This window comes from Chinchilla lanigera, unplaced genomic scaffold, assembly GCF_000276665.1.
Source record: "Chinchilla lanigera isolate Chin_1 unplaced genomic scaffold, ChiLan1.0 scaffold00112, whole genome shotgun sequence".
NCBI classification, from domain to species: domain Eukaryota; kingdom Metazoa; phylum Chordata; class Mammalia; order Rodentia; family Chinchillidae; genus Chinchilla; species Chinchilla lanigera.
In genome coordinates, this window is record NW_004955513.1 from 1,260,474 (window position 1) to 1,277,067 (window position 16,594).

At 54.4% G+C, this 16,594-nt stretch overlaps 1 protein-coding gene across 8 annotated transcripts in view; it reads right to left on the reverse strand.

Annotated features, from left to right (window-relative positions):
- Rapgef1 (Rap guanine nucleotide exchange factor (GEF) 1) overlaps window positions 1–16,594 on the reverse strand; it is a 103,759-nt gene that overhangs the window by 36,056 nt on the left and 51,109 nt on the right. For 7 of the 8 annotated variants that reach the window (XM_013506680.1, XM_013506685.1, XM_013506684.1 and 4 more), the window contains exons 2-5: window positions 16,138–16,277; window positions 15,579–15,692; window positions 10,181–10,359; window positions 8,223–8,379 (exon numbers count right to left, since the gene is read on the reverse strand). In XM_013506680.1, the coding sequence (XP_013362134.1) occupies window positions 8,223–8,379; window positions 10,181–10,359; window positions 15,579–15,692; window positions 16,138–16,277 (590 nt within the window). The remainder of the gene's footprint in view (window positions 1–8,222; window positions 8,380–10,180; window positions 10,360–15,578; window positions 15,693–16,137; window positions 16,278–16,594) is intronic. The other variant, XM_013506683.1, reaches the window with a different exon arrangement.

Sequence of the window (16,594 nt, forward strand, 5' to 3'; positions counted from 1 at the left end):
TACATATTTGATATCTTCTCGAAAGAGTCAAAGTCACCATATTATAGAGACTCATGCATGCCCACGCTTACAGCAGCACAACTCATACTAGCCTGTAAATGGCCTATATACCCATAACAGATGAACAGATAAAGGAAATGTGGCGACCACACAGTGGAGTACTACTCAGCCAGAAAGGACAGACTGGAGGCACTTGTAGGGAAATGGACGTACCCTGAGACCCTAACGCTAAGAGAAGGAAATCAGACACAGAAGGGTAAATATCACGTGGTTTTTCTTATGTGAGAAACCCAAAAATACAAATAATTTAAAGGGCAAAATAACAGTGGACTGATAGGGAGGCAGACTTTGTGCAGACTGGAAGGGGATTTAGAGGGAGAGGGGTGGGCCAGGAGAGGAAGGAGACATAAAAATGATTATGACATAATATGTATTCGTACTAAGATGAATGTAATGATGCATCACAAATGTACACCGGCCTGTAATCCCAGCACTTGGGAGGCTGAGGCAGGAGGATCGCTATGGATTTGAGGCCAGACTGGGCTACATAGTGAGTTCAAGGCCAGCATGAACTACATAGCGAGACCTTGTCTCAAAAAAACAAAAACCAAACCAAAACCAAAAACCTCCAAACAACAAACCACCCCAAACCCCCAAAACCAAACAAACAAATATACCAATAAAAAACCCAGAAACTTCTGTTAAACCCAGAAAAATTTCTATGTTATTAATATCAAAGCTGGAGAATCGTGGGGCAGGCTGGGAGAGCTGAACTTTGGGCGGTGGACCACTGTCCAGGGAAGGCCACGCCCCGCATCTTCACTCTGCCCCAGGACGTCAGTGCTGTGTGCACTCAGGAAGCACAGGCAGCAGCGGGTAAGACTAGCCCGACACCATCCCAGGCCAAGCATTAACAGGTGCAGAGTAGGTCATTCCTCAGGACCCCAACAAGGGACTGCTGTGTGGCCACTAACAGCGGAGTCACACCAAGAATACGTCACTCAGCAGACAAAGATGCCGTAATAACACGGAGGGCAGACGCGCCCCTGCGAGGCGGGTTCCCTGGTGCACTGTGTTTTGGAAACAAAGCCAAACCGAGACTATACAGGACAGGCACAGAACACCCCCATGCTTCCTGTGTCATTTTCTTCAGTGGACACACATTTCTGAGGCAGACCCTTGTAAGCGAGGCAGGCTCGCCCCACTCTGAGGCCCCAGAGCCTGTTCTCAGAGGATGTGGGGGGTTGGAGAGCCTGGTGTTGCCAGGGCGGGGGAGCCCACCCACTTCTTGTCACCATGTATACACTCAGGAGCAGCTCGCGAGCTGGTGACACAGGAGGGACAGGATGGGGGATGAGAGTGGCAGTAGCTGGAGGGAGGCAGCCTCCTGTACCCGGCTGGCTGGAGAGGGTGGGGACAGCTGGTCCTGAAGCCCCGCAGCCTCACAGGGTCAAAGGCCTGATGACAGTGAGGTCAGAGCCCACCCAGAGGAGCAGAGAGGCCTGCAGAACTGTCTAGCTCAAGTGCAATTGCAACCAGGCTGCCACCTTTCTGGAAAGGTAGCTTTGACCTCGACTATGAGTGATGGCAAAAGAATCTCGGAATGCCAGGCACACACGTCTGAGCGTGCCCCCACATTCTAGGACGACGTCAGAATGGCGCCAACGCTCCCTTCCGCCAGTCTGCAGGCCAAGGCTGGAGAGAGGGAGGCAAAGGGGCAGCAGCTTCTCTTCACCACCAACCTTCCTGCCAAACACCAGGCCTGGGTCTCTGCTTGCCGAAGCACCACACACAGGGAGCCTGGAAGGTGCACGCGTCCACCTGGGCCAGCGCCTCCTCCTGCAGGCACGATTCCTGAGCAGGACAACCAACCTGGAAACAGTCTCAGGGCACACGTTACAGTAGACAGGAAGGCTGCGCTAGCCTGTGTGTGTGCAGCCAATGACTGCAGACGAGACCATTTCGGAAGCATCTTCTCAACACACAATACTTCATTTCCATGCTCACTCAGCGGCCTGAACCGCTCCAGGACTCTCAGACAGAAGCAGGACCCACCTCTTCCCACCCTAGGGCTACGACAAGGCAGGTCCTGGAGCCCAGGGCACTGTGGCACGAGCCCTCTATCCAGTGTTTCTTCAGTGCCTGGGATGGGGTGGTCACCAAGCGTTGGGCACAGGCCAGCAGGAAGTTGGCTGTCACAGCAGCGTAAGAGCTCTCGGTGTCCCGCCCTAGAGAGGCTTTTCGGGGAGAGCAGCGGGAACTTCCTGCCCACATCCCCAGTGGTAACAAGCAGCAGCAGCAGACAGAGGAAGTGTCTCCCTGCTCAAGACACAATCGGGAAGCAGCAGGGCGCCTGGCATACAAGGCACAGAGGGGCGAGATGGTGACTCACACCCAGCCACAGGGTGCTGGCAGCTGAGGTGCCCTCAAGTGCCCCCGTGGGCGGGGTCGGGGGACTAAGGAGGCACTGTGCCAAGCGAGAGGGGGCACGGTCTCCAACACTGGTAATACAGCCGGGATGAGGAGTTATGATGCACATGGAACGCTTACAGGAGTCCCCCAGGAAAGGCACAGTGAGGCCTGCAAAGGACTACGTGCCCCAGACTGGGGCTGGGAGCAGCGGGCGGCGGGCACACGTGTGGGGACAGCAGGCACATGTGCGTGAGGCTACAGGAGCACTGCGGTGGCACAGAGCCCGAGCTCACTGCCCCGACACACACTCAGCTCACTGCTCAGAGCGCCAGCGGGGAGAGGCTGTCGCAGGAACGAGAGAGCTTGCTTCAAGCCACATCAATAGTTTATTACAAAAACCCCAGAATCCTGAATGCACAAAATGGAAATGGATATAATTTTTTACGTAAGTAAGTGTATCACATACGATTCTTACAGGAAAACTCTGCTGTGTGTGAGTTTCTCTTCCCTTTCTTTTTCCTCCTCCTCCCCGCTCTCCTTTTTCAAGCAGGAGAATGCTTAAAAACCCCTGGCATAGCATCAGCTATGAACCTAAGCACACAGCCATGCAAGGAAGAACTTCAAATGACTGCAGAATGAGCATACTTTCCTACAGGATAACCAGAAGGATGAAGAATGGTGTTTTATCACCATCATTATTATTATTTTGTTGTTGTTTGAGACAAGACCTCCCTATGTAGCCAGGCTGGCCTGGAACTCACTGTGATCCTCCTGCCTCATCCTACTGAGTGCTGGGATTATGGGCATGCACCACCATGCTCGGCTTCCAACCAGTTTTTAATAATCGTGTTGGCAGTGGCTGGTGATGCTATTTATTCTGAGACCATGGTGTCCTATAACTGATTGTGGTGATGGTCCAACAACTCTTTGAATATACTAAAAATCATTCAATTGCACATTTCAAATGGGTTATCCCCACCGCCCCAACACTTCCGTGAAGATGCGATGAGCCTGGAATATCTTTCCAGACTCCAGCGTGAGGAACTAGATGAAGATGTGTGTGTTCAGTGTGGAAACAATGTGGGGATGCTTTGCCCACCACGGGGACAGGGGGGACTGGGCATCATCAACCATCATGACTGCTGGACAGATACATATTGGGTGTGCCTGAATTTCTCCTTCAGAATGAGGGTCACAAACTCACCCACCGGTCATGTGGAGCATGCCATGAGACACACAGAGCTTTGAAAACCGGACTCAAACGCAGGAGTCACCTTTACATAGAGCTGGCAGGGGATTCTTCTCGCCCAACTCTGTGTTACCCCTTTGTGACCTTGGAGAGGCTGGCGAGTGTGGACAGCAACTGCTGTTCCCTGTGGCTACTGGGATGCCTTCTGCGGAGGCATGGGCCCTCACCGAGCAAGCAGCATTCTTCCACACAGGAAAGGCCTAAACCGCTTCAGATTCACAAGCCACAGAAATATCCTAAACGGCAAACACTTTTTCTCCAGCCAAGATGGTCAGAGTTTTAGGAGCAATTTTTTTTTTTTTTTTTTTTTGAGACAGTGTCTCATTCTGTGGTTCAGGCTGGCCTTGAACTCACAGAATCCTATTGCCTCAGCCTTCTGAGCGCTGGGATTACAGGCATGCGCCACCATGCCCATCTAGGAGCAATGATTCTTACAGGCCATATCCAGACCCTTGGGGCAAGAAGAGTTAGTTTAAATAATAAGAAAAAAGAGCACACAACAGACTGTCTGAGGCCTGCGAGGCCCACACTGCTCCCCGCCCGGCCTTTCAGAGCAAATGCACTGGTGCCGGGGCAGGCGCAGGGACTGTGGTCGGAAGGACAAGACACTCGGGAAGGCCTGCAAATACGTGGGGAGTGGGTGTGAGGAGGCCGCCGCGCCCAGTGGAGAGGACTGGCGGGGCCGTGATTCTTGTTTGTGCTCCTTGTTCTCCTTCTACTCAATATTCTCCTTTGTGCAAATGCTTGAGCTTGTTCCTAGTAAAGCATTTTAAAACTGGTAGGAAAGGAACGCAAGAGGGCTTACTTGGAGTGCCAGTGTGCAGACAGCTCACTGCCTGCAGCGCCCACCTTCCTCACGGAGTGTTAGCTGGCCCTGTGATGAGGCTCTGGCCAATGACATGAAAGTGACAATTTTGTGAAGTCCTCTAGGAAGGCTCCTTAGAGAAAGGGCACAACTTCCTATTCCATCGTCCCTGCCAGCTGGGATGTAGTCATGAGGGCTAGAGGTAAAGCAGCTATTCTGAACCATGAGGTGAAATTCACATACTAAGTATAGCAGGAAAGTGAGAATATCCCTGACTACTGTTTGAAAATGTCAGAGTAGCCTTCTGTGGTCTATCTCTGGATTTCTTATACATGAAAGTAGAAAAGTTCATTTAGAGGTCCTGGGCATTGAATGCAGGAAGTGCTGACCTACACCCTCAGCCTAATTTTTCTTATTTTATTTTATAATAGGGTCTTCTTACATTGTCCAGGCTGGCTTCAAACTTGGGATCCTCCTGCCTCAGCCTCCTGAGTAGCTGGGATTAAGGTTATGCACTGCTACATCTTTAATAAGCCACTTTAATGAGCTACTATACTTGAGGGTTTTCTAGTAGTCAGAGCTGAGGCCTGCGAGGGTCTAACTAACACCCTGGGAAGATATCCCTCTGCAAGCTCTCCAGGCACGCAGCCGAGTCTGGCACAGCAGCTCAGTTGTGGGTGTGATGGTTGAACAGCGGTTTCCACGGCAGCTCTCTGTGGACATTGGCTCAGGGCCTTGATCACTATGACAGGAAGTTGGGCGCAAACCTGCCTTTGGTGTCCTGACAGGCCTAAGAGAGCGAGGCAGAGTACAGAGTGACGTGTCTGAGGAAATTCCACGGGCAGAGTCAGGAGGCTGTGAAATTGGTCAGGTAACCTGGAGCAGAGCAAGCCAGTGTAGAACCTACCGTTTCTGTGGCGACAGCACCTACATTCACCATACTCTGTTACCATCTCAGTCTGCCTCAGGCCTGCAGGGCAAGTGTGTCAACACCTCCCTGAGCTCAGAGACGTGAACTGGCCAGCACCACCCTGCTAACTGGTGGCATCTGTGCAGGGGTCAAATGGACAATGACATTACTTGCTCAGGGACAAAAGTAATCTGGTTTTGAAACATTTTTCACCCCCGCATCGCCCTAGCAAGTGAAGAGACTGATGCTACTGCCATGGCCTCCTCTGTCCACGAGCGCCGCTGGGTCTGACACCGAGGAGGCCCCTCCTACTCCAGGACAGCACGGCAGGCATCCCTGGCCTGGTGCACAGCAAGCAGAGTTCTGGCCAATCACAACCTTGCCACCAAATGCTGCTCAGCTGCAACCTCAGGTTCCACACCTGTGAAGGGGCAACCACGCCCACCTGGCGTATTATAAATAGTAGTGGGGGTAGTGTGCAAAAAGCGCCCAATAAATGGGGTTGTCATGCCTAGAGGACATCAGTGATGAGTGCAGTGGTGTCAGACCTTACCATCTTGACTGACTCTGGCTAGAGAGGCTTCTGGTAACAGGACCAGGCTCCGCCTGTCCTTTGGGCACTGGCCGCCGCTCCCCAGGGGTGAGTGTCTGGTCACCCTGGCGTGGCCTGGCCACCTGTGCATGCTGATCCCTCATGCCACCCTTCCCTGCTGCTTTCTACCACACAGCTATGAGCTCTTGTTGGTGGCTCTTGGTGCTCCCAGGCTGTGCAGGCCTGGGCCAGCGTAGCACTGTCCCCAATTCTGCCGCATGGGCGTTCTTGTTAAGTACTTCTCAAACAAAAAAACAGCTGAACTTATAGAGCACCTCACCTTGAGAATCCTTGTTCTATTTAAAATATTTTTAAAACAATTGTGGAAAAGTGACTTGCTCTCAGACACCGGTAAGTAAGCTCAACTTCCGTAACACCCTCTCTCCTTTTATCCAGGTCAGCGGAAACTGAAGGACATTTCTAGTTCAGCCGTGTTCTTTCCCCTGACACCACAGTGCTGTGGATTCCCTACAGAATCTATGTGGGAATTTCACAAAGCTTGAGTGGAGACTCAGTCTCTCTTCTAGCTATCTGAGCTTGTTTTGCACATCCCATCAGAGTCAGTTTGGGGGAAGGAAACCTAAACAATGTCTCTGTAAAAAAACCTGACAATAGCATTTCCAGAAGCCTGGCCAGGAACAGCAAGGGTGGGTGAGCCAGGGCTCTGCTAAGGAAGTGGGACCCGGATCGCACTGCACCCTGCCCTGCTGACCACAGGAGCTACCGGAGGACCCAACGGGGTGATGTAACTGACCGAGCTCCAGATTCCCGAGGGCACTGTAGGTCCCTTGGGCCATGCTCTCTGGCCTCACTGCTCAGACAGTGGATGACCCCGTCACTTGCTGGGCTAAAGAGGTCCTGGGAGCGGCGAGAAGTCGAAGCCACCATGCCACACCTCCCTCTGACTCTCCGATCCCTGGCAGTCACAGCAGCCTTGCCCTACAGGGTCCATTTAGGAGCACTGGGTCCGCCAAGCAACACCTTCCCAGCCCTGCCTCTGTGGCTTAAGCCCTTCAGAGCCTTGTTCTGCTCCCCAGAGCTCCTGAGGGTTGTCACGCCTAGGGGGTGGCTTTCAGGAGCTGTGCCGCCTGGCTGAGTGGGAAGGACGCTCTCCTGAGGGGACTGAGAACCTCAGCTGTAATTTTAGTGTGAGGGTCTAGAGAGGAGGAGGGGACAATCCCATCCAGGCTGAACTTGCAGAGCACACACCAAGCACCAGCACAATGAACAGCAGGCTGCCCCTCGCGCTTAAGATGCCCAGCACGTGCCAGGCTGCTCAGAAAACACCTTTCGTGTGCTTGACTGAGTCCTCCCTGCCGCGCCATGGGCCATACCATTACTCCACCTGTGCACGGTGAGCTCAGTAAGGCGCCGTGCAGCTGGGGGAACCCTCAGGGCCACGGCTGGCCCCCTCTGCTCTGTGCCATGCCCCATCCCCCTGCCCGCAGTGCGGCCCCAGGGCCCTGCACTCTCTCCCTCCTCGTGCACTATGACTCGTTTTCTTAATGAGGGTCTGCCCCTTAGACCTCAGCTCTAGAAGCTCTGTGGCCTTCGCTTCTTACCTTAGCTGTGAGCACTAGTCTTCCCTATGATGTAGTTTCTGAGCCCTGAATAGTAACTAGTTAACAGCAAGGATATCAAATAAACACAGGTAAGTTCTTACTCATCTCATCATGCTCTCCTACCCAAAATACTGCAAGTCCCCAGAACACAAATAAAAGCAGTTGACGCACTGGGAGTTTTGCCAACCACCAGAGCAAAAACAATCTCCAAGGCAGGCCTGGAGGCACATACCTGTCATCCCAGCATGGTGGGAGGCTGAGGCAGGGGGAGCTCAAGCTTAAGCCCAGTGTGGGCAACTCAGCAAGACCTTGTCTCAAGAGCATATTTTTTTTAAAAAGGAAAAGGAAAAGGAAAGGAAAGGAAAAGAAGGGCCGAGGATGTAGCTACGTACAAAGAACTTAGATTCAATCCTCAGTGTCACACACACAGAAATCTGCCCTGCAGTTTGTCTGGCTGACAAGTATGCTGAGCCACAGTTGTGCACGCAGACGTAACACGACGCGCTCTCAGGCTGCCTGCCCTGGCACCTTCGCAGCTGTCCGCACCAGCACTCGGGGCTTATATGAGCCACTCGCAGCGTCCCGGGGGGATGATGTCGCTATGGGACAGAGTACGCCCACGCCAGCGCCTCATACCCAGCAGGCTGGCAGGGCCTGGCCGGGACCAGTGCCTGCAGACCCTGCACCCATACCTTCACTCCGTCCAGCACCGCCTTGATGACGCCCTTCACCGTTGTCACCATCTCCTTGTCCTCTGAGTTCACACCTTCCAGCATCACCTGGTCTGACCACCGGATGAGGTTGGCGAGACTCTGGTACACTCGGCTGTAGCAGGACGACAGAGCTGAGCTAGGGCCAAGAGAAGATTTTTATAGAGAATATTAAAAATAAATATAAAGCACGACCATCACTTCGAGATATCCCGTAGCACAGAACCAGTTTTTGGGGGGCCACTGCTTACTTATCAATGTATTTTTTCTTTTTTGATAGGTCTCCGTGTGTGGCCGGGGCTGGCCTCGGCAATCTTCTGGCCTTAGCCTCCTGAGTGCTGGGATTATGGGAGTGCACCACCAGGCCCAGCCAATACCTTTTTTAAGGAGGATCCATGCTTTCTTGAGTGGTACAGGGGATTGAAGTTGGTGTGTGTGGGGGGCTCTACCAGGCCCTGGAAGCTACATTTCCAGCTTTTTTTTACTTTGAGACAAGGTTTCTTAAGTTGCCCGGGCTGGCCTCAAACCTACGACCTTCCAGCCTCAGCCCTGAGTGCTGGGACTGCAGGTATGCACCGTCACACGTGGTTCCACACCGCCTTTTCATGACCCTTTTTCCCCCCTGAGCCTTTCTCCTAATATCCAATACAGGGGGCTTCATTTTCTAATCTGTGTTATAAAGATTTTTATCTCCCCAATATACAGAAATCCCATCATAAGCTTTTCCAACTTCATATCCCTCCATAAGACTCTGAGGCATCTCTCAGGCAGCACCTGTCTCCCTCCTCCAGCTGCTCACCACTGGACAGGTCAAAGCCCCGTGCACCCCTTGGCATGAATCAGACGAAAGCCACTTGGGAGGGTCACAAAGAACCAGCTGGTTTGTCTGTTTCTTTAGTGGTGCTGGGACTCAAAGCCAGGGCCCTGCCTACACACGGTCTCTCTTCCCTGTGCTGCCTCTCGGCTGTGCAATCATAACAGGCCTTAAGGGTCCCACCACGCTCAGAACAGAGCTGTGTGTTTTGGACACCTGCCCTCAGCTCACGACCACTGCTGTGTCTCACGGTGGGCGAGCCAAGGTCTCTTCCCTATGGGAAGGAGCACTTCCGACAGCCATCCTCGCCCCTCTGTGCTCACAGGGTGGTGGCACTGCATCCACCCATGCCAGGGTGCTTCCAGCCAAACCCCTACACGTCCAGGCTGAGCAGAACTGCAGGGGAAGCCCCAGATGGACAGTTCCGTGGAAATAAAGATACTGCTTTATCTCTGAGAAGAAAGTCGAGCTTTGCTGCTGAGTTCTGAAAGCTGATCATCAAAGCTCAGCCCCACTGGGCTAACTGGGCACCAAATCATTTTGAGAATCGAAATACCTCCCCAAAAACGCTTCTGCCGGGCTCGCATTCGAGATTAGGCTCATGCTGCTGACTTTTATAGACAGAACAAGCAGCAAGGGGCAGGCAGCTCACTAGCCTCACAGAAGAAAACTCCAGCAGTAAAGACTTGGACCAAAGCTCCCCGGGGCAAAGTCCCCACCCCATCTGGGGGTCCCTGCCAGTGCACCCCATTCATGCTCTAACAGGGCCCCCCGGCTCTTCTGGCTGACCATCTGAGCAGCTGCGAGCGCTCCTGGCAGGCCCTGATGGCCTGATGCAGGGCAGCTAAGTATGTCTGGTGACTGCAGGAGACGCCAGGAGAAATGTATCTGCACTGACTGCTGCTGATGAGCTACTGCAAAACAGTGCTGAGGTCACAGGGTGGCTACATCCTGGGACAGTGCAGACCTGCCTCAGGAGCCAGGCTTCAGGGAGATATCAGTCGCCACGCCACACATGGGCTGCCTGGGGACAGCTGGGCAGGCACTGGGGATGCGGAAAAGTTCCCTTCCCAACTGTGCCCCCAAGCACCTGCGAGCCTCCTGGGCCCGACAGGCCAGGACTCACCTCTGCTGGATCCGTGGGTCTGTCTGCACCAGGGGCAGGATGGCCTCTAGCACCTTGCTGGCCGAGCCTGGGAGCATCTCCAGCACCTTCTTATCAATGGCCATTTTGTCTACAATGGTCTTAAAGTAGCGCAAGGCACTGACCACTTCCTTTTCTTTCTCTTCCAGCCAGCTCAGGTTCTGAAAGGAAAGGTTAAGCATAAGGAGGGAGGGGAGGATGAAGGGGAGCTGTTCTGAAAAATACAATTTCCTCTAATCTAGCTTGAGAGCACTGGGAATGGAACAGACTATAGAAATCAGGCCAGGTGGTTTTGCTCTGGCTGTGATCAGCAGGCAGAAGCCGGGCCTGAAGGCAGCAGGGACGCTGAACCCCTTCCTGCACCCCTGGGCCCTGACAATCACTCTCCTCCTCATCCTTGTCAGCCACACCCAGACAGCACCACTAGCCCCATCCAGTGAGTAAGGTCCAGTCTGCTGCCAGTGGGGGAAGCAAGGCCACGCCTGCTGCACACAGTGAGGGGAGTCTAGAATCACCGCAGGCCCCTCCATTGGAGCTGTGTGCTACTCCCCAGGGGGCCCTGCAACCCAGGGCTGGGAGAGGCAAGGAGGGAGCGGGGCTGCTCCTAAGGAGGAGGACACAGAGCCCCACGCTTCTGCGTGCTTTCCTTTCCCAGTGCAAATCCCCACCCCGACTCTTTCCTCCCTGCCGGCAGAGATGGACCCTTTCGCTCCTCCTCCCCAGCCTCCCTCTGGAGTGGTGATGCATGCCAGGGGCAGGAAGTTGAGGGTGATCTAGTGAGTGCAGGAACCTGCAAGGGCAAGATCTCCCAAGTCAAATGGATGAGAGGCCAGCGCAGAGGAAGAGTGGTGTGTATGGGAAAGCAGCCACCTGGACTCTGAGGGGCCCGAGAGTGTAAATAAAAGCAAGTGAGGCCAAGGGCGCAAGCAGCCACCTTCCAGGGAAGTTAACTGAATCAGTGTATAGACATGTCAAAAATATTACAAAAAGTGGTCATGATTTTTTTTTTTTTCGTTTTTTGAGACAGAGTTTTGCTATGTACTTCAGGCTGGCCTTGAACTCACTATGTAGCTCGGGCTGGCCTCAAATTTGCGATCCTCCTGCCTCAGCCTTCTGAGTGCTGGGAGTGTAGGCCTGCACCACCACGCCCAGCCCAAAAGTGGTTATGATTTTGTGCGCTAACTTTTCTTCTAAAATGATGGTGGATATTTTAAGTAAGAAATTCCGTATTTCATAGGAACATCAGAAGAAAACTACAAATGTATAGGATCCACAAGGAACAGCGTCCCTGGCAGAGGACCTCCAAAGTCTCCCTTGGGTCTTCTATGGACCCCTCCCCAAGGTGTCCTACAGACCTCAGAGACGCCCCAGTGGGGAGCACGCCCCTCCTGCCTGTCGCGGGTCCTCTGCACACGGCTCTGCTGGCTGTTCTCATCACACGTTCTCACTGCCCGCCTGTCTCCGAGGGGCCAGGTGCTGCTTCCCCACCTTCTGGATAGGCGCGCGGCCCAGTGCCCTGGCCAGGAGGAGGCTGCGAAGTCAGGCTGTGTGGTGACCACAGACACACAGAGTGACCAGAGCCACAGTCGCCCTGGGAGGACCAGATAGACGCTGCCACCCTGGCACACCAGGAAGTGCCAGAAGCCAGCAAGGATGACACTTGGCACAGGAACAGGAATTCTTTTAAGAAGATGTGTCTCCGAGTGTCTAAGAGGGAAAGGGGTTGACCTGGGGGGCGGGAAGCACTCAAAGGGCAACTGACCTCAGCGGGAACAGACTGGGAATAGACTCTTCTTGCCCTTGCAGAGATCAAATCAACCAGGCAAAAGCCGGGCTAACCAATGACTTAGCAAGGTCAGGCAGCACCCAGTGCACTCCCGGCTGCACGGCCTCTGGGGGCTGCACCTTCCCTTGCCCATCCGCTGTTAGGTTGTGGCACAGGTCCAAAGGGCACATGGAGATACCCACACCTGGGAACTCGCTGTGGCCGTGCTGACACTGCTTGGCCACAGAGCTCACAGCAGCCCACGTGTCCATCTGTACACTCTCTGGCTCATGGCATCACCAGTCCCCATAATTCTGCCAAGTCCAGGAGGCCACCAGTCCTTCGAGGTCCGGCCCCGGGGCCACGCCGTACTCCCTGCCTGCCTGTGTCACTACTGAGGTCAGCGCAGGGGCGGCAGGAGGATGCGAACGGAAATAGTTTCTAACACTTAACAGATGTACACCGAGTCAGAGGCTGCACATCTGCTAGGCCAGAGGACGCAGGCTCTGACAGGGAAGGAGACAGGCCAGCCCACAGCTGCCACTTGCTGGAAATTCCCAGGTGCCCAAAGCACTCATGCTTTGTGGGGTGCCCTTTGGTTTGGGGCTACATCACACTGTGGGGCAGCGTCAATCGTTTCACAGGCGAGGACACCGAGGCGTGCTGGGGACCTGCCTGCCACCCCCCAGTAGTTGTGGTGGCCTGAGCCTGAATCTGGTGTATCTGATTCTAGAGCTTGGGGAGCCAGAGGGTAAAAAGACATTAAAGATGTACTGGAAGAAGCAAAGAAATTCACTAGGGGGAAAAAAAAAAAAAGAAGAAATTTACTAGGAAGCCCCAGGTCCCCAGCTTGAGTGTCATAAATGAGAAGGCGGCCCACGTGGGAGAATTGGGACGCTTTCCTGCCGGGGTCAGTGTCACCTCGACACGGCTGTGCTTTGTAGTCAGGGCAGAAGACCTGGCCATCCCCAGCCACTCCTCCACTCGCACCTCAGCCCCCTCTGTCCACCGCAGCCCGCTCCGGACCCACATACCCAGCGCCGCTCAGGACCCTGCTGGGACAGCGCACTACACCTGCGCTGGAGGCGGGAGACCGCAAAATACAAAGCTGGCGTTGGGGCTGTTCACAGCTTTGCAGCACTCCTCCCAGTGGGCCACACCCAGCCAGGTAAGGAGCCCTGCCTAGCAGCCTCCGGCTCCTCCCGGCTATGTTTCACAGAGGGGAAAGCCCTCAGCAGTCTACTCGAGCCCAGGGTCCAGTCTGTCCCCAGACCTCTAGGTTACCTCTGCACAGCACCAACTCCATCGTGTGCGGCCATCAGCTCTGATGCTCAGTCTGTGGCTAAAAGTTTCTGCTACTTTAACATTACAGCTCATTGGGGGGCTTGTTAATAGCACTGAAAAGTTTCTACATTCATCTCCGCAGATATAAAGACCACAGAATGTAGTGGGAAAACAGACTTTGGCTGGCCAGAGCCAGCACTGTATTGGGGCTGACAACAAACCCTTCTCTACAAGGTTATGACGAGGAGCACAGAAACGGCGCCGGGGACAGGGCCTGGGCACACGGCGCTCCGTTGAGTGGCGAATCTGCAGCTATACCTCCATGAGCTGGCTTCAGCAGCCCACGCGTGTGGGCGGGGAAACACACGCAGCCGGCCAGGGTAAGACGGGAGAGTGCGCACACCCCCTCTGAGCAGCAAGGAGGCTGAAGACAACCAGCGGCACTTGCACTGAGCCCCAGGGGCCGCCCACTCTGTGCAGCCGGCAGACGGGCGGGGCCCACTCGGGGCTGGCGGGCTCCAGGGTGAAGGCCTCGCCTGCAGCGCCTGGAACACAGCAGGCCTTGCCTGGGCGCTGCGGCTGTGCAGGGCCAACGGTCACGTGCTGCAGGGTGCTGCTCTGTGGGCGGAGGTGCTCACCGTGTCCCCGGTCCCTGCCCCTAGACACCCACTCACACTGCTCCACCCTCCTATGGTGACCCCTGGAAATGTCCGGGCACTGTTAAGGGTCTCTTAGGGTTCATCTGGAGGCACCCCACTAAGCAAAGGGTGCTTTCAATCAAACTATCCTTCACGACTTCTGCTGGGGGACTGAATAAAAGGGGAAAAAGTTCAAGAACAGAGTGAACAGTTTCTGGACAGTTGACCAGCAGAGCAAAGCTGTCAGCAAGCATTCCTCTCTGAATCGCCCGGACCAGCGCTGGGGGCCGGCTCATCTCGTCCCTGGAGGCGAGCCTGCCAGCCCAGGCGGTGGTAACGACAGCTGCGGCAAGGCTGTGTCTTCCCCTCACGCCTCCCTGTGGTCTGGGGCGCAGGTCTCTGGTGCCCGCTGACGGCTTCCCTCAGGTTCTTCAGCTTCCTTTTGCTAACAGATGGGGGAGGAGAAACTGCTATCCACAAAGGACCTGTGGACTTAAAACCTTTATTTCTCTCTACTTTAACTAGACTTGTAAGACATTCTGCTAGCCAATTTAAAAAACAAAAGCAGATGACTTTCAAGATTTAAGAACTCTGGCGGGGTGTGGTAGCACACACCTGTAATCCCAGCACCTGGGAGGCTGAGGCAGGAGGACTGTCTGAGTTCGAGGCCAGTCTGAACTACCAAGTGAGATCCTGTCTCAGTCATCCTCCTCCCAAAAAAGAATTCTGAGGGGCTGGGGATTTAGCTCAGCGGCAAAGCGCCTGCCTGGCAAGAGCAAGGTCGTGAGTTCGGTTCCCGGTACCGGAGAAAAACCAAAAAAAAAAAAAAAAAAAAAAAAAAAAAAAAAAAGAATTCTGCTTCAGTAGCAGGACAGATAGTGTTTGTCTATACTATCTAAAGCTGACGGCTGGACAACAGTCTTGGGGTAAATGATCACCAGAGGATGCAGGCTGTATTTCTTGACAAAGCTTATTTTGTTTGCTAAATTTATTTGTATATAGAGTTGTACACTGGGATTGTTTAGGTCTGTGAGGTGTTCAGAGTAAACTCTGGTTTTCTTAAAGAAAGAAGGGAACACGGTGAGAATCTAGACTCTGACGTCCAGCAGCCCTCACTCAGATCTCGCCACCACCGTTTTGCTGTGTACTGTGGTTAAAGGCCTCTCTACAGACTCAGCTTCCTTTTCAGCAAAACGGGTCTCCCCTGTTGGCCACCGCGCCAAGTAAGAGAACCACTTGGCACGCGCTGGGAGAGGCCCCGCCGGCATGGACGACACCAGTGCCCCGGCTCTGAGAGCTCTCAGTCTCGCAGGTAGATGGCTGAATGCACCCCTGGGTGCTCAACACCCTCCTCTCCTGAGCCACCGCCTCAATGGCGCCAGGGAGAACAGCTGCTCTCAGAGGGGAGACTCACCCACCTCCCCCAACCTGCTGGGCTGACAGCACATCCAGCCTGAACACAGCCAGGACCCCGAGTGTTCACTGGGCTCTGGTGCTCTCTCTGCAAACGGGGGAGCTTGACCCACTCTGCTTCTGTCCAAGGCCCCACGGACTCTCCTCAACACTTCAGCCCACAGGTGCCACCCAGTCAGACGCAAAGATTTCACAAAGGTGCTTTTCCAGCCCCAGACCACGGGTCAGGGTTCTGTAGTAGAAGGCAAGGCAAACCCCATTGTTCTTAAGTCACACTGACCTTCTGCCTCTGAGACCTGGAAGCCACAGCACTGGTGGACATAAATTCTACTGCCTGCTGCTCCAGATCCAAGGGGATAGGGTAGCCCTCTGGTAGAAATCTGTCTCTTGCCTCCTGGAAGAGAGGAAACCTGGATTCCTACAGAGCTTGAAATGGCCGTTGTAGGCTGAAGGGAATGGCAATGAAAACCAACAGCTGTTTCAACACCTCTGGCTCGGCTGGCCCTGCTGGGGGTTACTCGTGCTAGAGGGCATCTTTGGCTGGCCTTGGAGGGCTCACCCGTTAAGAGCACGGGCCCTGGAGCTGAACAACGGGCGTTCTGGACATCACAAACCTCCCTGTGTGTGAATGTGGCCAGGGAGCGACCATGGCACACTGAGGGAGACACAGCAGGGCAAGGAGGGCCGTCCTAGCCCCTGGCTGGACGCTGATGCACAAGTGGCACTCACCGTGCTGAGGGTCCCTATTTCAGGACATGAAGGCCCGAGGGCCGCACTCACAAACGCCGCAACTCGCACTGTTGGGCGCGGCGGGGAGGGAACGCCAAGAGGCAGCTTACCTTGTTGACAGGCTTCTCCGGGGTCTTCACGGACACCTCGGCCGGCTTGCCCTTCTTCGACGGCGTCCTCTTGATTTTGGGCGAGTGGAATTTGTCCATGAGCTTCATGGTGAAGGAGGAGAGGTGGGAGCGCTGAGAGTCTGAGAACACAGAGGGCACTGCTGTGAGAGGAGCGCACAAGGCTCGACGCCCTGAGCTCCCAAGGAGTCCCCCACCCAATCTCCCGACCTCGGGCACTCGGGGAAGAGAACGCAGATGCTCTCCCGCTTAGCTTCTGCAACTTCTGGCAAGGTGAGCTTGCTCAGAGTTGTGGGCTTCGAAAGTGGCCAGGATGGGCAGGGAAAAGGAACTGTGAACACATCTAAGTGCCCTTTACGAGTCCACGCAATGCCCAGCCAACGTCTGAGGGGCGTGGCTAAGAGGAAAGCAGTCAGGCAGAACTGCACAAGTGCAGGAC